The following is a 26,693-nucleotide window of genomic DNA, read 5'->3' as shown; positions in this document are numbered from 1 at the left end:
AATGTGCTATAAATATTTCCTGACCTTGTGGTGGTGATTATACACAGATGTCCCTTTTGTGTTAATTCATAGAGCTGTACACTTGATTTGTAGAGCATGCTGTGTTGTTATACTTTGAAAAGCTAATTGGAACCTTACATGTGGTATGTTGTGTGGTATCTTGTCAAACACTGGACTTCATTATAAGGTGATAGGTTCATTCATTCCCTCCCTCCCTCCTTCCTTCTGTCCTTCCTTCCTTCCTTCTTCCTTTCCTTTCCTCCCTTCCTCCCTTACTTCCTCCCTTCTTCCTCCCCTCCTCCCTTCTTCCTCCCTTCCCCTCCCTTTTCTTCCCTTCCCTCCCCTTCCTTTCCTCCTTTCCTCCTCCTCTCCTCTCTCCTTTCCTTCCTTTCCTTCAGTTTCCTCCCTCCTGTCTTTCCTTCCTTTTTTTTTTCTTTTTTTTTTTTTTTTTTTTGCCTGAGACAGGGTCTTGCTCTAGCACCAAGGCTGGAGTGCAGTGGCATGATCTTGGCTTACTGCAGCCTCCACCTCCCAGGTTCAAGCGATTCTCCTGCCTCAGTCTCCCAGGTAGCTGGGATTACAGTTGCATGCCACCCCACCGGGCTAATTTTTGTATTTATAGTAGAGATGGGGTTTCATCATGTTGGCCAGGCTGGTCTTGAACTCCTGACCTCAAGTGATCTGCCTGTCTGGGCCTCCCAAAGTTCTGGGATTACTGGCGTGAGCCACCGTGCCCAACCTAAACCAACTTTTTCATTGGGTACACCAAGATTGTGTGTCTTTTTCTTGGGTCAGGTCTTCAAGAGAGGAATCTACAATTTCCTGTGGATGCAGGGGTCTTATTCACTATGGCCATTTTCAGTGGTGTATCTTTTCTCTCTTGACTCCTGTGCCTCATGTACCAATGTCTAGAGCTTTTCTTTGCTCAGTATCTCTTCAGAATGATCCCCCATACATGTGTCTTCTGAAATGGCTGAATGAGGAGCTTGGCAAATCCTCATCCTTAAAAATCCACAATTAAGTCAGGCATGGTGGCTCATGCCTATCATCCCAGTGACTTCTTGGGAGGCCGAGGTGGGAGGATCACTTGAGGCCAGGAGTTCAAGGCCAGTATAGGAACATCGTAAGACTCCATCTCTACAAGAAAAAAAATTTTTTTTTTTTTTTTTGAAATGGAGTCTCACTCTGTCGCCCAGGCTGGAGTGCAGTGGCCGGATCTCAGCTCACTGCAAGCTCCACTTCCCATGTTCACGCCATTCTCCTGCCTCAGCCTCCCGAGTAGCAGCGACTACAGGCGCCCGCCACCTTGCCCAGCTAGTTTTTTGTATTTTTTTAGTAGAGACGGGGTTTCACGGTGTTAGCCAGGATGTTCTCGATCTCCTGACCTTGTGATCCACCCGTCTCCGCCTCCCAAAGTGCTGGGATTACAGGCTTGAGCCACCACGCCCGGCCAAAAAAATTTTATTTTAATTAACTGTCCATCGTAGTGTGTCCTAGCTACTTGAGAAGCTGAGGTGGGAGGATTGCTTGAGCCTAGGAGGTTGAAGCTGCAGTGAGCTATGATCACAACATTGTACTCCAGCCTGGGTGATAGAGCAAGACCCTGTCCCAGACACACACACACACACACACATACACACACACACAACACACACACAAAAGAAAAACATTACAGCTTTAATGGAAGAATTTCAGAAATTGCAGTGATGAGATGCCTCTTTCTTTTCTTCTCTCTTCTTTCTTCTTCCATTCTTTTAGGTCACTTAATGACTTTTTTTTTTTTATTTGAAACGAGGTCTCACTGTCACCCAGACTGGAGTGCAGTGGTGCGATCTCAGCTCACTGCAGCCTCTGCCTCCCGAGTTCAAATGATTCTCCTGCCTCAGCCTCCTGAGTAGCTGGGATTACAGGCGTGTGCCACCACGGCCGGCTAATTTTTGTATTTTTAGTAGAGACAACATTTCACCATGTTGGTTAGGCTGGTCTCAAACTCCTGACCTCATGAACCAACCACTTTGGCCTCCCATAGTGCTGGGATTACAGGCGTGAGTCACTGCTCCCAGCCAGTGCTTTTTTAAATTGTCCAATTTAACCTTCGATATTCCTATGGAACTAGACAGGAAAAAATACCAGTTTGTGTTACCCGGTAATTCTTATCAAACATGGCCTGTTTTCAAATTGATAAAAGGAAATAAAGACCTTGAATAGAATTACTGCATCTAGATGGTTAGATTATATATTTTAAAGGAAACTTGGAAAGTTAAATTGCTGACTGTCATAGGTGCTAAATGGGTGCTTGACTAAAGCATTGAAATAGGTTCGCCTAAATGATTCTTAAAGTTTGTGTTTAAGATGAGCAAATTTCAAAATTTTAAATAATTAAACTTTTACTATTTTTGAGTGATAATTTTTTCAAACCAAACAATTTAAATAAAATAGCCACATATTCCCGGGAGGAATAGAGATGGATTGGGAGACCATTATTTCACTTTAAAGAAATTGGCAGTCCAGAAAATTTTATGAACAGATTTCTCCAACCTAGTGTGAGAAAAAGTTATAATCTTGAGCATAGTAATTGTCAGATGTTCTCTAGCAGTTCCCAAAATGTGTTATTGGCAAAAGTCAGCATAGAAACATGGCTCTTAATGCCTAAGTGCGTGGGCTGCTTAAGGAGGTACGTTATAGTAGTAGCCATGAAGTTGACTTTAGGCTGTACCCTTGTCAGGACAAACTTAAAGGGTTGGATGTGATACTGCCAGCCTCCCAGTAACAGTGTTCTCTGCTTTCCTGTAGAGTGGATCAATCTCAGAGATGGGCCCATCACCATATCTGACTCTTCAGATGAGGAAGGGATTCCAATGCTGGTCACCCCAGCTCCTCAGCAGCATGAAGAAGAGGACCTGGATGATGATGTCATCCTGACAGAAGTGAGTTTTCTTTAAACTTACATTGTGACATTATTATTGCAAGTTGGTGATCTAAGTATTCAGCCACTCTTGTGGGCCTTGTTGTGGAACAGCTGAGAGCACCTCTTGTACTCGTTCTGAGAACCTCTTTTCCATTCTACCTCAGGTACCCTTAGATTTAGAAGCTGTATGTTTCAGTCTGCTTCTGGATTGAGTTATCTGCACCGTTGTTCCATTTGACTATTAATGCACCAGATTGCACTGTTGTCATTGCTACAACATTATGGTGTATCTTACTGTTGGATTGGCCTTATTCTCTCCATATTATCCCACATTTTTCAGAATCATCCTGGATATTCTCGCACTTAAATTTTTATATGGAGTTTACAATCAACCTTTTAAATTCCAAAATATAAATATATATGTAATCAGTTTGCCTAATCCAAAACAAATCTTCCTGTTATATTTATAGAGCAATTTTTATGATCCTGCTCTTTCTAACCAAGAACAAATTTTGTCTTTTCATGTAGTCAAGACTTCTTTTATATTCCTCAGCCAGAAAGCATTTTGAATTTTTCTTAATATAGATCTTAAACATTTTTTGTTTTTCTTGGTTATTTTATATTTTCTGTTGCTTTTGTGAATGACATCTTTTCTTTCATTGTACTTCTATTTTTTTGAGACGGAGTTTCGCTCTTTTGCCCAGACTGGAGTGCAGTGGCGTGATCTCGGCTCACTGCAACATCCACCTTCTGATTTCAAGCGATTCTCCTGCCTCAGCCTCCCGAGTAGCTGGGATTACAGGTGCCTGCCACCACACCTGGCTAATTTTTGTATTTTTAGTAGAGACGAGTTTAACCATTTTGGCCAGGCTGATCTCGAACTCCTGACTTTGTGATCCTCCCCACCTTGGCCTCCCAAAGTGCTGGGATTATAGACATGAGCCACCGCGCCCGGCCCTTTCATTGTACTTTTAAACTGTGTTTTTTAAACTACAAGTCTGTTGCCCTTTTTTTTGTTTGTTTGTTTGTTTTTGTTTAAAGATCCCAGTTGGCTTTATTGTGGTTCTAGAACCAAACAACACTTTCTTCCATAAAATTCAGTAGGTGTTCTGAGCTGAGCAAAAGTGGTTGGCTTTATAGACAGAGAAGGACTAAAGAGAGCAGAAGCAAAGTCCTTTCAAAGTTACTTCTCTTGTCAGGCTGGGACAAGGAGACAAAAGAGAAAAATAACTGATTAGTTAACATCAGGCTGCTTCAGACCACCTTTCCCGTATAAGGATTAAAGCAGAGAGAAATTCATTATGATACCCATTGAAGATTTAAACTGCCCTGTTTAAGAAATTGGTTGTTCACGCCGGGCGCGGTGGCTCACGCCTGTAATCCCAGCACTTTGGGAGGCCGAGGCGGGCGGATCACAAGGTCAGGAGATCGAGACCACGGTGAAACCCCGTCTCTACTAAAAATACAAAAAATGAGCCGGGCGCAGTGGTGGGCGCCTGTAGTCCCAGCTACTCGGGAGGCTGGGGCAGGAGAATGGCATGAACCCAGGAGGCGGAGCTTGCAGTGAGCTCAGATCCGGCCACAGCACTCCAGCCTGGGCGACAGAGCGAGACTCCGTCTCAAAAAAAAAAAAAAAAAAAAAAAAAAATTCAGAATTCAGTGCAATGTACTGGTAGATAATAAAAACTCAATAAACAGGGCTACAATCTAAATAACAGGCATACTGGAGTTTTCTTTTGAAATGTAATTTTTCTCTCTACAGTCACTCCCATTTCTACCAAAGATAATCACAGTAAGACCAGTTTGCCTCACTAACCACGTATTTGAAAGCACATATTTAAATTTCCTTTGCTGGAAATTTTGACGAGGAATCTCAAATTGGTCTATAAAAAATGTCTCTGCTAGGAAGCCAAACCAGGACAGACATTAGTCTTTGCCTGCTGTATCCAACATCTGGAGGTTCCTGAGCCTGCCAGGAAGAGACAGATTTACTCACTGTAAGGCAGGGAACGCTTAAAGCCAGGCATTGTTTGCACGTATTGAAATGTGGCATTCCATTCAAAGCCTTGGTAACATAACCAGTTTCCAGTTGTGTCCTTTTATTAAAAGGACAGATTCTTATTGAACTTATGCAAATAATGATATTGCCATAAAAATAAGAATACTCATGAATAGTTTGCAAATTCTGGAAGGAACCTGTTGGGAGGAAAAGCAAATATTTTCATTTTTATTATAAAAGTATACCAAATTGCGATAAGCTATAAAAACCTTAAAAGAAAAAAGTTTCCGGCCGGGCGCGGTGGCTCAAGCCTGTAATCCCAGCACTTTGGGAGGCCGAGATGGGCGGATCACGAGGTCAGGAGATCGAGACCATCCTGGCTAACACGGTGAAACCCCGTCTCTACTAAGAAATACAAAAAATAGCCGGGTGAGGTGGCAGCGCCTGTAGTCCCAGCTACTCGGGAGGCTGAGGCCGGAGAATGGCGTGAACCCGGGAGGCGGAGCTTGCAGTGAGCTGAGATCCGGCCACTGCACTCCAGCCTGGGCGACAGAGCGAGACTCCGTCTCAAAAAAAAAAAAAAAAAAGAAAGAAAAAAGTTTCCTTAAATCTGGCAAACAAAACATTAAAAGAACCAGCAGTGTTTCAAATAAAGAAGCCATAAAAACCCATGATTCTTCTTTAATCAATTCAGTCTCATGTAATTAATTCTTGCTGTTTGATCTTGGTTAGCAGTTACACAAATTCATTAGTTTCTTCATTAGAATTTTGAATATTTAGTCCAATAGTGTGAACTCAAACCTGTATTTGTCAGCATTCATTTCATTTTTCGCATATACATCTTTGAAGACACAGCACTTACGGATTATAATTGCTTGCAGAGAGCTTTCAGAAAATGTCAGAACAAAATAACTATGGACAGCAAGACTTAAAATGGCTGCAGTTAAAAACCTGATGAGTTCATTATAGTGACACAGTTGACAAGGAAATTTAGTTATTTCTAAACCAAAATTATGACTGATAGCATATATACCAAGACATATCAGATTTCTAAGAGCTTTATATAATCTTGGAATATAAAAAACATCCATATAGACCCGGCACGGTGGATCACTTGAAGTCAGGAGTTCGAGACCAGCCTGGCCAACATGGTGAAACCTCATCTCACTAAAAATACAAAAATTAGCGAGGCATGGTAGCACATTGCCTGTAATTCCAGCTACTCAGGAGGCTGAGGCAGTAGAATCACTTGAACCCAGGAGATGGAGGTTGCAGTGAGCCAAAATCGTGCCACTGCACTCCAGCCTATATGACAGAGGGAGACCCCGTCTCAAAAAAAAAAAAAATACGTGGGCATTTTTGCTGATCAGAAGACACACAGCTGTTTTCCAAATGGTCTTTCTTACCAAAAATATCCAAGTCATGTGAACTAAAAGGCATTGGAGTTAGATTCTGTTTTTCTGATAAAAGATTGAAGTGCTTACTTTTTCCTTAAACCAGTTATTAGAGTTCTGTGATATATTTTGGTAGAGAAATACCACACACACATAACACATATATAGACACGGAGAGACAGAGAAGCAGATCTTACAACCTTCATTAAGATTCTTTATTTGCCAGTTTTCAAATACAGTTTACACTTGAACAACATAGTGGTTAGGGGTGCCAACCCCTGTGCAATTTAAAATCTGCATATAACTTTTGACTCCCCAAAAACTTAAGTACTAATAGCATACTGTTGACCAAAGCCTTAACTGCTTAATACTACTTAATAACTACTTAACTACTAATAGCATACTATTGACCAATTACATGGTTGATTAACATGCTTAATCATGATATACTAACTAGTATATTATGTGTGTGTATATATATGTGTGTGTGTGTGTATATATATAATATACTGCATTCTTAAAGTAAGCTGAGGAAAGGTTAAGAAAATCATAAACTGGGCAGGGTGGCTCACGCCTGTAGTCCCAGCACTTTGGGAGGCCGAGGCCAAGAGTTCAAGACTCATGAGGTCAGGAGTTCAAGACCAGCCTGGACAAGATGATGAAACCCTGTCTCTACTAAAAATACAAAAATTAGCCAGCATGGTAGTGGGCACCTGTAATCCCAGCTACTTGGGAGGCTGAGGCAGAGAACTGCTTGAACCCGAGAGGCAGAGGTTGCAGTGAGCCAAGATCAGGCCACTGCACTCCAGCTTGGGTGGCAACAGAGCGAGACTCTGTCTCAAAAAAAAAAAAAACAAGAAAATCCTAAGGAAAATATATTTACTGTTCATTAAGTGGCAGTGGATCATTATAGAGGTCTTTATCTGTGTGGTCTTCACACTGAGTTGGCTAGGGAAGATACTGGGTGTTGCAAGTGAAGAAAATCCATGTGTAAGTGGACCCTGTTAGTTCAAACCATGTCATTTAAGAGTCAACATAGTTTCTATCCCCTCTTTAGACCATCAGTCCTTCAATCACCTGTTACAGTGCCCCCAAGCAATTGCTAACCTGGCACCTCTTAGTTGGCACTTCCACAGAGGTGACTCCCAGATGAAAAAAGGTAGACAATTTACAAATCTTAGATCTAAACACTATACTAATTTGTCCAAACAAAAAAAGGCAAAGGTAAAGGCCCAGTTAAGACTAGATGGTAGCTGGGTGTGGTGGCTCATGCCTGTAATCCCAGCACTTTGGAAGGCAAAGGCAGGCGAATCACTTGAGGTCAGAAGTTCAAAGCCAGCCTGGCCAACATGGTGAAACCCCGTCTCTACTAAAAATACAAAAATTAGCTGGGCATGGTGGTGAGCTCCTATAATCCCAGCTACTCGGAATTTAGCTTTCCTGATGAGTTTCTTAATCAGTTACTGACTTCAGGGCTGCCAAAGACTAACCAGAGCTTCCCTGGGGTGGAGTTTCAGCATTAAAATGAGGTGGAATTTGGCTTTTTCCTTCAAAAGGTGAACTGTAGGGCACAAAGACAGTTTGTGTGCAGCTCTATAAGCTGGCAGAAACTGGTTTAAGATCTGTATGTAGTCATTTATCAGAAAACGATGTTTGTAAGGCCAGTCTTCTGTCCCAATAAGAGTTGTAGTGGGTTTCTGGGTTGTAAATCGGAGTTAGGGAGGGGTCTGATATTTGCCTGATACACCCTGTTGGTAGGGAGCTTAGCAACAGTTTGGTTTTTCATGGAGCATAGGAATTTAGGGAGTTGCCATACCAGTCACCGTGAACCCTGACCTCATAGGTAACTTTTGTTTCCTTAACCTTAAAGGTCAGTCCAGACATAGTGGCTCAAAACCTGTAATCCCAGTGCTTTGAGAGGCCTAGCAGGAAGATCACTTGAGCCCAGGAATTCAAGGCTGTAGTAAGCTATGATTGTGCCACTGTACTTCAGCCTGGGACCCTGTATCTAATTTTTTTTGTTTGTTTGTTTTTGTTTTTGAGATGGAGTCTCCCTCTGTTGCCCAGGCTGGGGTGCAGTATTGCAATCTTGACTCACTGCAACATCCACTTATTGGGTTCAGTGATTCTCGTGCCTCAGCCTCCAGAGTAGCTAGGATTACAGGTGTGTGCCACCACGCATGGCCTGTGTCTGCCTTTGTCTCTAATTTTTAAAAAACAGACAAAATTTAGAATCTGTCATAATTTATAAAGGGGCATCTATTTTGCTTTCAGATAACACCATAGAGCTGAAATATTTTGGGAATGGCTTTCTAAAGGTCACTTCTGATATTTCAGGCTTTGCATGGCCCATAAGTAGACTGGATGGTACTTGTCAGGTCCTGAATATCATCCTCAGGAAAATAACATTCTGCTTCTGCTGCTTTTATCCGTTTTTACTCCCTCTCCTTCCCCTGGTCCCACCAATGTATGTTAGCTGGTAAAAGTCAGGTATCCTAGGGTCATAAGTTATAATTAAGACACTGATTTCTTTAAAAAATGTTTGAAAATCTTCCCCAGGTTTAGGACATTTTAAAACTATGGCCTGTTTTTATCCATAGCATGTAAGTCAGGAATTACGTGCTATATTTTCAGTTTGTTCTGTTTTATAAGGAAACAGTTGTAGCTGTTTTTTTCAGAGAAGAAGGGCAACTCAAAGTTAGTAGACTGTGAATATTCAGGAGTAGATGCAGTATTCAGGTAAAATGAGAGCGGTGGGAATTACATTAGTTTATCTGTCTTTGGTATGGGAGGTAATTTTGCATTTCTAGTTTTTCATTAGCTTTTTGCAGTGAATCTTTCAAAAAAGCTATTTTAGAATCCTGTTGTCTCTTTGAGGCCTCTGAATGTCAGTAAGAATCTCGTTCTTTCCGTGTAATTTGGAGGCCTAGGATTCAAGTGAATTTCTTGGATGAACACTCTTTTTCATCTGGAACATTCCACATCATGGTCATCATAATTCTGAATTATTTTTGGTAAAGTTTTGCCACTTTTGTAACTATTTGTAGCTTCTAGGGCCAGAAGTTTTATACATGAAAAGGCAGGACTACCAGAAGGTAGAGTACTCCAATTTTTAGAAATTAGGGATGCTGTTTTTATGTTGGACCTTGTATATCTCAGGACCGGGATGGCTTTGGCTCCAAGATGTCCAACGTAGCCAATAACTTTCCAGTTTCTGTCTGACACAGTCAGACACCTGAGGCCTCCCTCACCTAAGCCTGCAAGAAAAGGAATCCACATACCCACAGATTCCAAAAGCCTGAGTTTATACCCTCCCTGCACTCAACACAGCTGGGATTGGTTAGCTTTAAACTGCACCCCTGTATGCTAGCAGCAAATGGAGTTGGCACCCACATTTCTGTCTGGCCATAATCTTGGGGGCTTGACTCAAGCCATAAAGACCTCTGCAAAGAGGGAGCAAAAAATACAGTTCTTGCCAGTGTTTTGTGAGCCCTCACATTCCCAAAAGTCATGTGCCCCGCCATAGCCCAGATTAACCCTAGGTACTGCAAAGTCAAACGCTCTCTCACAGTGCAGCCTAACCTTGATACCCTCAAAGTCAGAGAGATCAGGTGCTAAAAAGACAGCAGAGCTCAGGCCTGAGAAGGACTTCCAACCCTTGCAGCTCCGTGAGAAAAACATTACTCTCCAGAAAAGGGAGTTAGCTGTTTTCCTGTGTTCCTTGAGTTACCTCAAGATCATCAGTCTCTGTCCCTTTGGGTTGCTAGACCTGTCAAAGGACAAAATTACAACAAATATAGTGTAAGGATCTCAGTTGTCTTTATTGTGACTCTAGCATCAGGCCATTCTTCATTCCAAAGTGGAGAGTAAAAGTGTTCTTGTTACTTTTTTTTTAAGACAGTCTCGCTTTATCACCCGGGCTAGAGTGCAGTGGCCCAATCTTGGCTCACTGCAACCTCCCGAGTTTAAGCGATTCTCCTGTCTTAGCCTCCCGAGTAGCTGGGATTACAGGTGTGTGCCACCATGCCCGACTGATTTTTGTGTTTTTAGTAGAGATGGGGTTTCACCATGTTCGTCAGGCTGCTCTCTTAACTCCTGACCTCAAGTTATCCGCCTGCCTCAGCCTCCCAAAGTGCTGAGATTACAGGCGTGAGCCACTATGCCCAACCCTTGTTGTTTTTTATATTAATTTTATAGTCAATCACCTTACCATTATTGTCTACAGTGATTTTTCAGTTGACTGTTAATTTCTTGAAAACTTGCATCTGATCTTTCCAATTTTCATACTTCTTTGACTTGTCTAATTATATTATGGTACTTCCTCAAAAATTTTAATAGTTTTGATAGAGAAGAACAAGAATGGCCACAGACATACATGGGAATACTTTTAATGTTTTTTCATTAATGGTGCCTTTTGCTTGAGATACCATTTTTTTAGTTATGTTAAGGAACTAGTTACTTACTTTGGCTTAAAAAAATTTTTTTAGAAGTGAATGTAGGATTCTGTTACATTTGATTTCAACATCTTACAGAGATTGTCATGTTTTTCTTCCTTGACCTCTTAGTTGGTAAGTTATTGTCTTTGAAAAGACTCCCCTTGGTTGTGGCGTTGTAATGTAGTCGTAATGTGCTGCTGGGGATTCCTTTTGCAAATATTAATGTTTTCTGTGTAGATCTCATAAGTGGAGATTGGCCTATAGGTTTGTGTGTACGTATGATATCCTTGACAGATTTTTTTTATATATATAAACATGATTCTGACTTCATAAAAAGTTTAGAAGTTTTCTTTTCTTTTCTTTTCTTTTCTTTTTTCTCTTTTTGGAGATGGGAGTTTTGCTCTGTCGCCCAGGCTGGAGCGCAGTGGTGTGATCTTGGCTCACAGCAGCTTCTGCCTCCCAGGTTCAAGCAAGTCTGCTGCCTCAGCCTCCTAAGTAACTGGGATTACAGGCATGCACAACCACTCCCAGCTAATTTTGTATTTTTAGTAGAAATAGGGTTTCACCATGTTGGTCAGGCTGGTCTCAAACTTCTGACCTCAGGTGATCCACCTGCCTCACCTCCCAAAGTGCTGGGGTTATAGGCATGAGCCAGCTGTGCCTGGCCCAAAGTTTTCTTTTTTCTTTTTTTTTGAGACAGAGTCTCACACTATTTCCTGGGCTGGAGTACAGTGGCATAATCTCGGCTCACTGCAACCTCCGCCTCCCGGGTTCAGGCGATTCTCCTGCCTCAGCCTCCTGAGTAGCTGAGATTACAGGCGCCCATCACCACAGCTGGCTTATTTTTTGTCTTTTTTAGTAGAGACGGGGTTCCACTATGTTGGCCAGGCTGGTCTTGAACTCCTGACCCTGTGATCCGCCCACGTCGGCCTCCCAAAGTGCTGGGATTATAGGCGTGAGCCACTGCACCTGGCCCAGAAGTTTTGTTTATTTCTTCGAGGGTTGTTTTTTGTTTGTTTGTTTGTTAGAGTCTTCAGAACCAGTGTATTCTTTGAGGTTTTGAATATATTCTATAGAATTAAAGAAAACAGACGGCTGTCCTACTTCCTCTTCATCTGTGACTCCTTACGTTTTATCCCTTTTTTAGTTCAAATGGTTATTTGAACTAACCATTATGTGTCCCCCTCCTTCCCTTCCCTCCCTTGTTTTCCTTCCTCTTCCTGTACCAAAGAAACAGCTTCTTCTCTTCTACAACTCCAGTTACATGTTTTGAAGACCTTTTTGTTCTTGACGTGGTCTCTTACGTAATTGTCCATTTTGTCTATGCCTTACTATGGCTATTCTGACCTGGCTTTTAATGCACTAATTTCTCTCTTCAACTATATTTACTTAAAATACTATATATCCATCCAACCTTAGTTATTGTATTTTTCCATTCTGGAATTTGCGTTTGATTCTTCTACTTCTTGACTACAGTTCTCAAGCTAGTCCTTTATTTCCCTAAACATGCTGTTATTTTAGAATTCATGTTGATAACTTCACTGTGTGAAGTCCCTGTATATTTGTTTCTGTTGTCTGTTACTTCTCTTGTTCTGATTTTCTGTTGCGCATTAAGTTCTTGTATGCCTAGTTATTTTTGATTGAGTGTAAGTCATTGCATACGAAAATTTTGGGATTCTATATGATGTTATGTTTCTCTAAAGAGGACCTTAATTGGTTTCTTGAAGAGTAAGAGCACCAGCACCTCACATTGAGGGAGTTAAACTCTCCACACTGGGATTCAGTCCCTGGGAGGTCCAGAGTATTTCCAACTTGCCCCTTTACTTCAGTGGCATAGTCTTCAGGGACCCACCCTAAAGCCTGAGATGAACCATCTCCTTTCTTCTAGGGACTTCCCAGAGGAACTGTTGTTACCAGTTTAGCATGTACCCTTCCAGGTCTTTTCTTTGAATTTGTATGTATCGATGTGTATATACATGTGTGTACATACACATACTTTTAGAAATGATTTTGTTTGTGTCTTATTGACGTATTTTAAGTAAATGGAATCATTCTGTGTATGATTTTGCAGCTTGCTTTTCTTCACTTAATGGCATTTCTTAGCGAAGCTTTCCATTTCAGTACAGATTGAGCTACCTCTTTTTTGGTAGGGGTCAGTTGTAGAGTATTTTGTAGCACAAATAAGTAATAGTTTATTTAACCGTTCACTCAGGGACAAACTTCAGAATGTCTCTAGGCTTTTTTCTGTTTATGCTGAGTATTCTTGTATATGCCCTTTTTAGATAGATAAGGGTTTATAGAACATTATGAAAAAATGGTGACAGATACACATTTTTTATTTATATTTATATATTTGTGTATTTATTTATTTATTTGAGACGCAGTCTCGCTCTGTCTCCAGGCTGGAGTGCTGTGGCACCATCTCGGTTCACTGCAACCTCTGACTCCCTGGTTCAAGCAGTTCTGCTACGTCAGCCTCCCGAGTAGCTGGGATTACAGGCATGCACCACCGTGCCCAGTTGATGTTTGTATTTTTAGTAGAGATGGGATTTCACCACGTTGGCCAGAATGGTCTCGATCTCCTGACCTTGTGATCCACACACCTCAGCCTCCCTAAATGCTGGGATTACAGGTGTGAGCCACCGCACCTGGGCTACGTTTTTTATTTTAATAAATAGTGCCAAATTTCTCTCCTAAATTCACCAGCAGTAAATGATAGTATAAGAATTTTCACACATGGCCAAGCATGGTGCCCCACGCCTGTAATCCCAGCACTTTGGGAGGCTAAGGTGGGCCAATCATCCGAGGTCAGGAGTTCAAGACCAGCCTGGCAATGGCGAAACCCTGTCTCTACCAAAAATACAAAGATTAGCTGGGTTTGGAGGTGTGTGCCTATAATCCCAGCCACTTGGGAGATTGAGGCAGGAGAATCGCTTGAACCTGGAAGGCGGAAGTTGGAGTGAACTGAGATCACGCCATTGCACTCCAACCTGGGTGACAGAGCGAGATTGTCTCCAAAAAAAAAAAAAAAAGAATTTTCACCATCCTCACCAATGCTTGGTATTATCTAATTTAAAAGTTTGCCACTTTTACAGGGAAAAAAATACTGTCTTGTTTTAATTTTTCATTTTGCTGGTTGCTAATGAGATTTAGATTGTTTTTATATGTTTTTTGAACATTTCTTATTCTTCTGATGTGTTAGCATTCTTTCATTGTTTTCTCTGCTGTGGAGTTATTTTTGTTTTAGTGGTCTCAGATTAAATTATAATTCAGGGCCGGGTTCAGTGGCTCATGCCTGTAATCCCAGCACTTTGGGAGGCTGAGGGAGGCAGATCACTTGAGGCCAGGAGTTTGAGACCAGCGTGGCCAACATGGTGAAACCCCATCTCTACTAAAAATATAAAAATTCGCTGGACATGGTGGCACATGCTTGTAATCCCAGCTACTCGGGAGGTTAAGGCACAAGAGTTGCTTGAGCCTGGGAGGCAGAGGTTGCAGTGAGCTGAGATCGCACCGTTGCACTCCAGCCTGGGTTAACAGAGGAAAACTCTGTCTGAAAAGTAAAAATAAGTTATAATTCAAACTCTATCTCAAGCTTTAATCTATGAATGACTACTTTGATTCTTACAGATAGTACATAGTGTAATCAAATTTCAATGTTAAGATAAATATAAATATAGGTATTGTTAAGGGGGAGGGTGTTTTTGTTTCTTTCCTATCCTATCTCGGAAGCTCAATATAAGTACATAAGGAGGGATAGGCATAGGAAAGAAATTGAATTATTAAAATTTCATTTTTTCTTAGACAAATAAACCTCAGAGATCACGACCCAATCTCATCAAACCAGCTGCCCAGTGGCAAGATCTGAAAAGGTTGGGAGAAGAAAGCCCTAAAAAGTCTAGAGCAGCATTTGAATCAGATAAGAGCAGCTATTTTTCAGTGTGTAACAACCCATTGTTTGATTCTGGGGCACAGGATGATTCTGAGGATGACTACGGTGAATTTCTGGATCTTGGGCCTCCTGGAATCTCTGAATTCACTAAGCCAAGTGGCCAAATAGAAAAAGAACCCAAGCCTGGACCGAGTCGTAACGAAGCAGCAAATGACATTGTCAACCCCAGATCAGAGCAGAAAGTCATCATCTTGGAAGAAAGTAGCCTTCTTTACACAGAAAGCGATCCTTTAGAAACTCAGAACCAGTCATCCGAAGACTCAGAGACAGAGCTGTTATCAAATCCAGGAGAGTCAGCTGCTCTAGCAGATGATCAGGCCATCGAAGAAGACTGCTGGTTAGATCATCCTTACTTCCAGTCTCTGAACCAACAGCCCCGTGAAATAACAAACCAAGTTGTTCCTCAGGAACGGCAGCCTGAAGCAGAACTGGGCCGCTTGTTGTTTCAGCATGAATTCCCGGGGCCAGCTTTTCCAAGGCCAGAACCCCAGCAAGGTGGGATTTCAGGCCCCTCTTCTCCTCAGCCTGCCCATCCTCTAGGAGAGTTTGAAGACCAACAGTTAGCAATTGATGATGAAGAGCCAGGTCCAGCCTTTCCAATGCAAGAATCTGAAGAGCCCAATTTGGAAAACATTTGGGGGCAAGAAGCTGCAGAGGTAGATCAAGAACTTGTTGAACTATTAGTGAAAGAAACGGTAAGTTTTATCAAGTAAATGCAGACACTACATATACTGAGTTTCTTTCTTTTTTTTTTATTGCAAAAAAGGTTGTATGCGTGGACTTTATTTTTCTAAGAAGTATATATCTAGATATACAGAAAAGAGACACTCTGAAGATGTGAAAATGGAATCGGGGTTCCTTTACTATACTTAACTCTTCAGGAAGCTCTCTGGGATTCTAACTGCATATCATGGTGGCCTGGTGCTGTCATACCTGCAGTTCCTCGTTTTTTTCAAATTCCTTGAGTTCACTCCAAATGGAAACCCTTAAAGCAGGTTTATTGAATTACCTAGACCTATGCTGTCCAATATGGCACTTACTAGCTCCTTGTGGCAGTTTACATTTAAATGTCTTACAGTTAAATAACATTTTCCCGTGGCACCAGTCACATCTTAGCCTTAGTAGCCACATGAGGCTAACAGCTTACCTCATCATCAAGCATAGAGGACAATGTTTCTGTCATCCTACAAAGTTCTATTAGTGGTGATATTAAGAGTAATATAAGGGCCGGGCATGGTGACTCACGCCTGTAATCCCAGCACTTCAGGAGGCCAAGGTGGGTGGATCACAAGGTCAGGAGATCAAGACCGTCCTGACTAACACAGTGAAACCCTGTCTCAACTGAAAAAACAAAAAATTAGCCTGGTGTGGTGGCATGCGCCTGTAGTCCCAGCAACCTCCGCCTCCTGGGTTCAAGCGATTCTCCTGCCTCAGCCTCCTGAGTAGCTGGGATTACAGGTGCATACCACCACGCCTGGCTAATTTTTGTGTTTTTTTTAAGTAGAGACGGGGTTTCACCATGTTGTCCAGGCTAGTTTCGAACTCCTGACCTCAGGTGATCCGCCTGCCTCGGCCTCCCAAAGTGCTTCGATTATAGGCATGAGCCACCGCGCCCAGCCACCCAGGTGTTTTTATCTAGCCATGAGGTTGTGAGCTGCTTGAGGGCTGGTATAAGATTGTAACTTATTTGTGTTTTGATTCCCTTTGTCTAGACAGAGATGCTCAGTATTTGTTGAAACAATGAAGAATGGATCTGTAAAATGGGGACAGAGAATGAGATCTCTCAAGACCTTTCTAGACCTAATCTTCTATGTAGACAGATGAATCTGAGAACTAGTGTTGACTTTGAAGACACACACAGACCTGCTTCAAAGCCCTTTTCTAGTCTTTAGTCATTTTATTACACTTTTGCCATCTGTCTTGTATTGGCATTTGAAACCATTCTAGTGAATGAAATATAAATTATGTTCTTATTTGTTTCTAGGAAGCAAGATTTCCAGATGTAGCAAATGGGTTTATTGAGGAAATAATTCATTTGAAGAATTATTATGATCTGAATGTGTAAGTATAATACCATGCTTTTTTTGTGATAGTGGTTGTGGTAAAATATATATAATATAAAATTTACCATTTTAATCATTTTTAAATATACAATTTGGTGGTGTTAAGTATGCAACTATCACTACCATCCATCTCCAGAGCTCTTTCTTCTTCTCAAAATGAAACACTGTCCCCATTAAACACTCACTCCGCATCCCCCTCCCAAGCCAGTGGCACCCACCATCCTACTTTCTTTCTATATGGATTTGACTGCTATCAGGGCCTCATGTATTTATTCTTTTCTGACTGGCTTATTTCACTTGGTATGTCTTTTTTAATGACCTTGTTCATTCTGACATTAGTGATATACAGACTGTTTTCTGGATTTTATGGAATACTGCATGGTTACAGAATTATGATGCTGAGTTGTTTCTGAGATTGATACTACCTGTGTTTTAGTCAAGATGTTAAGACATTTTCTTCCCTACAATTGTAACATAGTGTTCTGCAACCACTCTGGAGAAATACATAGAAGCATTTCTTAATTTTCATTATAAAAAGGATAAATATAGACCAGACACATAGCTTACACCTTTAATCCTGGCACTTTGGGAGGCTGAGGCAAGAGGATTACCTGAGTCCAGGAATTCAAGGCTTCAGGGAGCTATGTTACGTTCCTACACTCCAGCCTGGGAGGCAGAGTGAGATCTTGTCTCTGTTTAAAAAAAATTTTTTTTTAAGTCTTAAATATGCTTTTTAAAAATACAAGTTTTCCTGAAGAATATAAAATGAAAAATATACTCTTTCCCCTCCTTCTGATCTGCAGAAGTGAAATAGTCGTAATTTGTTGTTGTTGTTGTTGTTGTTGTTGACGGAATCTTGTTCTGTTGCCCAGGCTGGAGTACAGTAGTGTGATCTTGGCTCACTACGATCTCCACTTCCCGGGTTCAAGCAATTCTCCTGCCTCAGTCTCCTGAGTAGCTGGCATTACAGGCGTGCTCCACCGCACCCGGCTAATTTTTGTATTTTTAGTAGAGACAGGGTTTCACCATGTTGGTCAGGCTAGTCTTGAACCCCTGACCTCGTGATCTGCTTACCTTGGCCTCCCAAAGTGCTGGGATTACAGCCGTGAGCCACTGTGCCCAGCCTGGTGGTAAACTTAAAATAGTTCACTAAACACCTTTCCTCAAAGTTCCTATCTTATACTGTAGTTCTCAGTCAGGGGTGCAGGTGAGTTTCTTCCCTGCTGAGGCTGAGAAGGAAGGACCCCTTTCCAGGTACTTAACCCAATGTAGGTACTTTTTTCTAATTTGTACAATGACACTGTTGGAGCCAGTAGTGGCCTTGTCTGATCCCACCTCTGTACAGAGGCAACCACTGTCATCAGATTTTTACTTGTTTATTTATTTTTGACACAGAGTCTCACTCTGTCGCCTACACTAGAGTGCAATGGTGCAATCTCAGCTCACTGCAGCCTCCGCCTCCCAGGTTTAAGTGACTCTCCTGCCTCAGCCTCCCAAGTAGGTGAGATTACAGGCATGCGCCATCACGCCTGGCTAATTTTTGTATTTTTAGTAGAGACAGAGTTTCGCCATGTTGGCCAGGCTGATCTTGAACTCCTGACCTCAGGTGATCCGCCTACCGCAGCCTCCCAAAGTGCTGGGATTACAGGTGTGAGCCACTTCACCTGGCCTTCCCTTAATCTTTATCAATTTTACTTAACATGCTTCTCAGTAAAGCAAAACCATTAAGAGTATATACTACCAGGCCATAGATTGGTGATGTTGTCAGTTCTGGAAATTTTGTAGCTGTTTCCTGTCTTCTGTAACTCTTCTCCCACAATCTCCATGTCTCTAAGTTCACCTCTTTGTCTCTGAGATGCATTCTGGACGATTTCTTCACAGGTGTCTTCTAGCCCACAAATTTCTCTTCAGCAGAGTGTAATCTTTTAACTCGTCCACTGTGTTACTGTTTTTCAGTTATGATATTTTAGCTTTTAATTTTCTTGGTTATTTTCCTAGAATTTTGCTCTTTGCCTACATTTTTAATCTTTTTTTATTTCTTTAAACAATAATCATCGCTTCTTTGTGAGTTTGATTGTTCTGATGTGTTAAGTTCTTGGGAATCTTATTGGGAATCTTATTCTGTTCTTCCTGCTGGCTCCCATTGTGCCTCATTTTCTTGTGTATTTTCTAAGTTTGACTCTAAGCTCATGTCTTGAGTTCTTGATAGAGTTGGTTTCTTTAGAGAGGATTGTTTTTGCTTCTTTCAAGTCCCCAAGGGCAGTGTCAGTTTGAAACGACTTTAGATTCCTGTCTTGAAGTTTTTGGATTATACAAACTTTTTTTATTTTATTTATTTATGTATTTATTTTTTTTTTTTGAGATGAAGTCTCACTCTCTTGCCCAGGCTGGAGTGCAGTGGCGTGATCCTGGCTCACTGCAACCTCCGTCTCCTGGGTTCAAGTGATTCTTCTGCCTTAGCCCCCCGAGTAGCTGGGATTACAGGCGCACACCACCATGCCCAGCTAATTTTTGTATTTTAGTAGAGATGGGGTTTCACCATGTTGGCCAGGCTGGTCTCGAACTCCTGACCTCAAGTTAGTCCCCTGCCTCAGCCTCCCAAAGTGCTGGGAAACGTGAGCCACCATGCCCGGCAAACTTTTTTTTTCTTTCTTTCTTTCTTTTTTTTTTTTTTTTTTTGAGAGACAGAATTTTTCCCTTGTCGCCCAAGCTAGAGTGCAATGACATGATCTCCGCTCACTGCAACCTTTGCCTCCCATGTTCAGATGATTCTGCTGCCTCAGCCTCCCGAATAGCTGGGATTATAGGTATGTGTTACCTCACCCAGCTTGGATTACCCAAACTCTTAAAGCATTTTTTATTTTTCAACAAGAGACTCTGCCTGGGTATTTAACCTTCCATACAGTGAGGAAAAAAAGCCATTTTGTTATTTACATGCCAGCTACTCACTCATCTCAAGCCTTTCCACATATTTATTGTGTATAGTTTTTAAACTTGGTTATTGTAGAATATGATATACACAAAGAAAAATGAAGAAAATAAAGATGCACAGTTCAATAATTTATCACAAACCAAACACTTATGTAACCACGACCCAGAAATCTTCAAGAAATAGAATGTTGCTATCCTCTTTGAACACTACATAACGATTTTGTGTAGTCTATAGTCTTTTGCGTCTGACTTCTTTTCACTCAGCATTATGTTTGTGAGACTTATTCATGTTGGGTAGAACCACAGTTTACATATTTTTCATATACCACTTAGCAATGAAATTTTCCATCTACTTTTGATAGGGATTTGAGTTCTGACTGTCACAAATAATGTAGCTGTGAACATTCTCCTGCTTGTCTCCTGAACTCTACGTGCCCCACGCCCTGGCATCCACCTTCCTGTTGGCTATGTTTGCTGTTTTCCAGGAGAATTGTTTGTGGGGGAGTTTTTTCCCCTCCTAGCTTTTGAAATACTTTCTTTTTGGATTTCTAAGTGGCATAATAATAACTACATTTTTTAAATTACTAAGCTTTATTTTTTTTTTTTTTTTTGAGACGGAGTCTCACGCTGTTGCCCAGGCTGGAGTGCAGTGGCGCGATCTCGGCTCACTGCAAACTCCGCCTCCCGGGTTCCCGCCATTCTCCTACCTCAGCCTCCTGAGTAGCTGGGACTACAGGCGCCCGCCACCGCGCCCGGCTAATTTTTTGTATTTTTAGTAGAGACGGGGTTTCACTGTGGTCTCGATCTCCTGACCTTGTGATCCGCCCGCCTCAGCCTCCCAAAGTGCTGGGATTACAGGCTTGAGCCACCGCGCCCGGCCACTAAGCTTTATTTTTTAGAGCACTTCTAGGTTTACAGGAAAAATGAGCAGCAATGACTACATTTTTACAATGAAAACTTTTCTCGTAGACTTCCACTCACCTAAAAAGCAACTTGTATGTGTGAATTGCTTTGACAACTCTTCAATAAGACTGAGTTATGTTATTTTTTGTAGTTAACTAGGGTAGGCATAAAGTAGCATAAGTGACATTTCTTTGATAATTGGTTGTTTTTTTCATATATTTGTTTATTAATTGTATTTCCTTTGCATGTGAATTGTTTACTTCTCTCTTCTCTTTGAATTCCTTTTTTTCTTGTTTTGGTTAATGTTTTCCTGGTTATGAAATGTAATACTGGTTTGTTCATTACAGAAAATGTAAATGGTACAGAAAAGTATAAATTTAGCTCATTTAAAGAACAATGATTTGAATACCAGATAACATGTTTTAGTTTTGTTTTTTGTTTTTTTTTTTGAGACGGAGTCTCGCTCTGTCCCCCTGGCTGGAGTGCAGTGGCGCGATCTTGGCTCACTGCAAGCTCCGCCTCCCAGGTTCACGCCATTCTCCTGCCTCAGCCTCCTGAGTAGCTGGGACTACAGGCGCCTGCCACCGCACCCGGCTAATTTTTTGTATTTTTAGTAGAGACGGGGTTTCACTGTGGTCTCGATCTCCTGACCTTGTGATCCGCCCACCTCGGCCTCCCAAAGTGCTGGGATTACAGGCGTGAGCCACCGCGCCTGGCCTGTTATAGTATTTTTTAATAATTTAACCTCATAGAAATTGAAGAATACTTCAATGTTTTTCTCTCCTTCTGCAAATGAACATCATGTTTAAGTATATCTTCAAGATTGTCTATAAAAATCACTAAACTGTAATCAAATTGACACCTTCTGTTACAGTTCTGTTCTACTTCCTGAGTCTCACACGTGTACTTATTTTTAGGGACTTGCTGACCCTCTGTGCTTTTTTGTGTCACTCAGAAACAAACATTGATCCTTAAACACATAAAAATTCTTATGAGGCCGGGTGCGGTGGCTCAAGCCTGTAATCCCAGCACTTTGGGAGGCTGAGACGAGCAGATCACGAGGTCAGGAGATCAAGACCATCCTGGCTAACACGGTGAAACCCCGTCTCTACTAAAAAATACGAAAAACTAGCCGGGCGAGGTGGCGGGCGCCTGTAGTCCCAGCTACTCGGGAGTCTGAGGCAGGAGAATGGCGTAAACCTGGGAGGTGGAGCTTGCAGTGAGCCGAGATCGTGCCACTGCACTCCAGCCTGGGCAACAGAGAAGACTCCTTCTCAAAAAAAAAAAAAAAATTCCGAAAAGCAAGGGAATGTACCGTCATTGTATTGCATCTTTTCAAGCCAATCTTGTTTTCCTGACACTGCTTTCCTTTCCGTTAGTCTCTGGGCTCCTAGGACAATGTTAATTCCACAACTAAACTAAAATGTTAATGGAAACTGGAAATAAGGCCCAAAGCTGAGTTGAGCAGGCTGGGATTTTGTTGTAGCCCAGTCTCAGTTGCTTTATGTGCATCTTTCAATGACCTTCAGATGGAACCATCTGGGCATTTTAAGCAGGAAGGGCCTATTCATTAGAGAACCACATGGCAGGTAATCTACTCTGGCTGGTTAACTTAGACCTTTCACTCACGTGGGGTCAACTTCAGTTGGATGAAGGCAGCAACAACTATCTAAGGGTTGAAAGGTCGGAGTACTAGCCTGGCTTACTTTGCAGGAGTGCCTTCTCTAGATCCGCTAGCATGTCAGATCACCTCAAGCATGACATCATATGAAGAGGTAGGCAGATTGAAGTCCAACAGGCTTCCCCTCTGCTTTTGCCCCAGGGTGCAGATATTAGAGAATACCACTTGTTTCTGTAGAAGAAAAACTTTATCCTTCATTTTCTGGGCCTCTAAATGTCCCTTAACCTCCAGAAGAGCTCTGTTGGTAAGCATAATGAAAGGATTAAACTAGAAATGAATTTTGACAGTTTATAGTGAGAGCTTCTGATATCTACCGTGTGGAACTTCATATCTGTAGCATTTCAGTATTTGAAGTTCTTAATATTGTTGAAAATATAAAATGGGGAGAGATGAACCTCTCAAACATGTGTTTTTTTTTTTTAAGAAATCATATCTACTGTTCCACCTGTATTTCATGTAGAGGTGTACTTATGTATCATGTACTTGAGAAAACGTGAAAACAGACCATTTTAAAGCTAGTTCATGTCTAGTTTGTCGCCGCGTCAAATATGCACATGTAATGAGTTGTCTGTAACTCAGGCCTTTCCCTACAGACAGGATTTTTGCTGGTGGCTAATTCTCAGGTCAGCCTTCAAAGGTTTGCATAACCTCAGTGCACACCAGTGAATTCTAGGACAGAGAATTACCACTGATGACAATGGTTTTAAAGGAAAATGTACTCTGAATTCTTGTCTCCCTCTGTAATAGGAGTTTCCTGCTTTTTTTCCTCTCTTTGGGCCTCTGGCATTGTGTTCCATAGACTGGGCAGGCTGTGGTGGTAGGGAAGCGGGGAGCTTAGAGACAAAAAGTATATGGGACTCCCAGAAGTAATGGCAAAGGAAAATGCATTGAGATGTCAGGATGAGCGAGAGTGCTTTGACATGGGTCCCCGGCGGGGGTTGCAGAATAAACGAACGTGTCCAAACCAGTCCCCAAACACTGGCACCTGGGTGAGAAAAAGAGGCAGAGCTGGGCACTTTTTCTCTGCCTTCTTTCTGCCAGACCTCCTGTCCTACTATTATAGGCCTTACTATTGACATCTGGCAAAAGAGAATCAGTAGAAAGGAGGTGTGTGAGAACTGCAGGTATAGTACCTAGGGGTTCATCCTAGGAATCTACTGGAGCAAGAGAAAGAACAGAGAAAAGGGGAAGTCCCCATTAACCTCTGAGCAAAGGAACTTCCTTGCTGCTGAATGTGGCTAGAGCTGTACCCCACTCACTCTATCTTCAGTACTGTGCAGTCATTCCAAGGTGGTTGTCTGATTTGGCTGTGAAGAGCCTGAATAGTTAATATTTGTTGGGTCTGGGTGGTGATACATCAATGTGTGTTATCTCACTCTATATATCCTTACTTTGGAAGTATTTCATGATGATAATAGACAAAGCTAATGGGTTTGGTGTGAAGAGTGTCTGTTCATAGGAAAACATGATCTATTCATCAGTCTAGCTTAACAGCTAGCTAAATAAACCGAGTATAACTCAGTGTCTCATAGAGCTTTATATTACCTTAGAGATTCATGTTACCAGAGGGATATGAAAAGTATTAATGAATTAACAGAAGATCTTTTATATTTCATTTATTTATTACATCTCTTAGCAGACTATTTTTTATTGTAAATGTGAATACACAGTTTTCCACTTCTTTCTTGTTCATAGTTTTCTTGACAAAAGAGTAGCTACTTTTCTTACAAATTGTCCAATTTCGTAGTTTAACCAATAATAGTTTCAGTGACTTCATTACATTAACACACAACTGATACCTAAACTTCAGAGGAGTTTGCCTTAATCAGTATGTTCGTTGCTTTTTAAATTTTTTATCTTCCACAAAGATAGGAATTCAATGCACTTGTTTGTTTATTTTTCTGTTTAGTTTTTCTGGGCTGGACATTTTAATTTCTTGTTAGGCCAGTTGTAATGTGTGACTAAGGACTATATTCTTCAAACATTGCATTTGAGGCAATGGGCAGGTGTGGGGTTTGGAAGCAGTATGAAAGTAACATCATTTGTTTTTGCAGACTTTGTAATTTTCTTCTGGAAAACCCAGATTATCCAAAGAGAGAAGATAGAATCATCATAAATCCCAGTAGCAGTCTGCTGGCCAGCCAGGATGAGACAAAGGCAAGTGTGGTGTTCTTGCTTTGCAGTCGCTACCTGGAAATGCTCTGCTTTGTTGTTATTGTTGTTGTTATCTGTATGGGAAGAAAGTGCTTTGTTGGGACAAGTTTTTAAAGACTAGCAGAGGGACATAGGATTTCAGAATATGTCTACACTTCAGTGCGATCTCCCATTCTGAGCCACTTTGAATTCTGTCTTTAACTTCTATCTTTCCTTGTAATTCTTCTTATCTTCCTTTTCCCACAAAGAATTAAACGAATCCTCCATATCTTTAATCCTACAAAGCAAATTCCTAAAACAAAACCAGAATTGGCCAGGACTCTTAACATTTTATTATGAAAATTTTCAAACCTACAGAAAAGTTGAAATATTTTACGTCGATCACCTATATCCCTACCACTGGTGCTACTAAAAAGTTAACAGTTTACTGTATCCTCTTTATCATATATATGTCCTCTGTCTGTCCATCAGCACATCTTTGTTATGTTTCATTTCATTATAATGCATTTCAAAGTAAATTGCAAAAACATCAGTACACTTCCCTGTAAATACATCAGCATGCAGATCATTACCTAGAGTTGAATATCTTTTTTCTTTTGATGTGAGATTTGTATACAGTGTATACTATACATCTGTTTAACCAGGTCTCATATCAAGATGTAAACAGCTTGGTTTTTAAAAACTTTAATCATTGTCATTATTTGTGATCCAAACTGGCATTTAGTGTGTTACATGGTAAAGTATGGTTGAGAACTAACTTTATTAAGATCCGTTGCTTGATCTTCCAACTCCCCATAGATTCTTTGACTGTCTCTCTTACGTATTCTATAATAGAAAAAAAAATAGTTGTGTGTAAATATGTTGTGGAAAGAATGGCTGAAAGATTGGTTTAAATCCCCAACTATACTTCTTTACTAATTATAACTAGTAAAACTAGTCTGTCGACTCCAGACAGGTTCGTTTAACCTCTCTGAGCCACCATTTTCTCATCTCTCTTATAGGGCTGGTAACTTCCTTATAGAGTAATTAGAACAAACATTATTCTTTTCTACACATGTAATTCTTAAAATGATTTCCCTTACATGGGAAATGTACTGCCTGGCCTCTGATTTTATGCTTCTCTCTCATTTCAGTTGCCTAAAATAGACTTTTTTGACTATTCTAAATTGACTCCTCTTGACCAGCGCTGCTTCATCCAAGCTGCTGACCTCCTCATGGCCGACTTCAAAATGCTCAGTAGTCAGGACATCAAGTGGGCGCTGCACGAGCTCAAAGGACACTATGCAATCACCCGAAAGGTGCTCTACTTGGTCTTCCTCTTGGGGTCACACCTCTTGGCTACATCTTCCCATGATAACAGAATGAACAGTCCAGCTTGTGGAAATTGGGATGGTTTATGATTGCTAAGGAATTAGGCTGAAGATAAATAGATAGGTATTTGCTGATCATGAAGGGTTAAATGAAAAGAAATAATAGAGGCCGGGCGCGGTGGCTCAAGCCTGTAATCCCAGCACTGTGGGAGGCCGAGACAGGCGGATCACGAGGTCAGGAGATAGAGACCATCCTGGCTAACACAGTGAAACCCTGTCTCTACTAAAAAATACAAAAAAACTAGCCGGGCGAGGTGGCGGGCGCCTGTAGTCCCAGCTACTCGGGAGGCTGAGCCAGAAGAATGGCGTAAACCCGGGAGGCAGAGCTTGCATTGAGCTGAGATCCGGCCACTGCACTCCAGCTTGGGCGACAGAGCGAGACTCCGTCTCAAAAAAGAAAAAAAAAAAAAGAAAAGAAATAATAGATAGATGAGAAGCAGAGAAGTCCTGGTTTGACCATAAAATCCTGGAAGGTAATACATTCTAGTGTGGAATGCAGGAGTATGAAAGATGTGTTCTAATCCTGCTCCTTCCTGATTTGCTTTCTGACTTGGGACAGGTCACATGACCATCCATCCCCCAGATGGCTCAGTTATGCTATCAGTGATAGGACGTAAAGTCTGTAAAGAGTCCAGGAACACAGCATTGCCCTCTCAGAGGAGAATGGACAGCTACTGACAGCTCCCACCGTTCTCCCCCCAGGATCCTAAAATAGATAGCACTTAAAGGCCTTTGTTAAGGGTGAGAAGCGTGCTGGTTCGTGGTGGTAACACAGACATCTTCCATGAAGGACAGCACACGGTGCCCACTTTGTAGCTGTGGCCAGAACAGAAGTGCATGCGCCAGCAGAGACCTTGGCTTACTCCTCATTCGCCCTTACTGCCATTAAATTCTATTCTACT

The 26,693-nt window shown here is 41.5% G+C and overlaps 1 protein-coding gene across 16 annotated transcripts in view; it reads left to right on the top strand.

The window, feature by feature from the left end:
• Window positions 1-26,693, top strand: part of RNF216 (ring finger protein 216) — a 165,335-nt gene that overhangs the window by 24,177 nt on the left and 114,465 nt on the right. For 9 of the 16 annotated variants that reach the window (XR_012432187.1, XM_065541629.2, XM_065541627.2 and 6 more), the window contains 5 exons: window positions 2,794-2,927; window positions 14,542-15,384; window positions 16,674-16,750; window positions 24,322-24,424; window positions 25,555-25,719. Coding sequence is in view for 15 of the 16 variants with exons in the window: in XM_065541629.2 (XP_065397701.1) it covers window positions 2,794-2,927; window positions 14,542-15,384; window positions 16,674-16,750; window positions 24,322-24,424; window positions 25,555-25,719 (1,322 nt within the window). In the remaining variant the exon portion in view is untranslated. The remainder of the gene's footprint in view (window positions 1-2,793; window positions 2,928-14,541; window positions 15,385-16,673; window positions 16,751-24,321; window positions 24,425-25,554; window positions 25,720-26,693) is intronic. The other 7 variants (XM_074034380.1, XM_074034381.1, XM_065541631.2 and 4 more) reach the window with 1 other exon arrangement.

Source organism: Macaca fascicularis, chromosome 3 (genome assembly GCF_037993035.2).
Source record: "Macaca fascicularis isolate 582-1 chromosome 3, T2T-MFA8v1.1".
Classification (NCBI taxonomy): domain Eukaryota; kingdom Metazoa; phylum Chordata; class Mammalia; order Primates; family Cercopithecidae; genus Macaca; species Macaca fascicularis.
The sequence above is the reverse complement of the archived record's forward strand: the minus strand, read 5'-3'. Positions and strand labels throughout refer to the sequence as shown.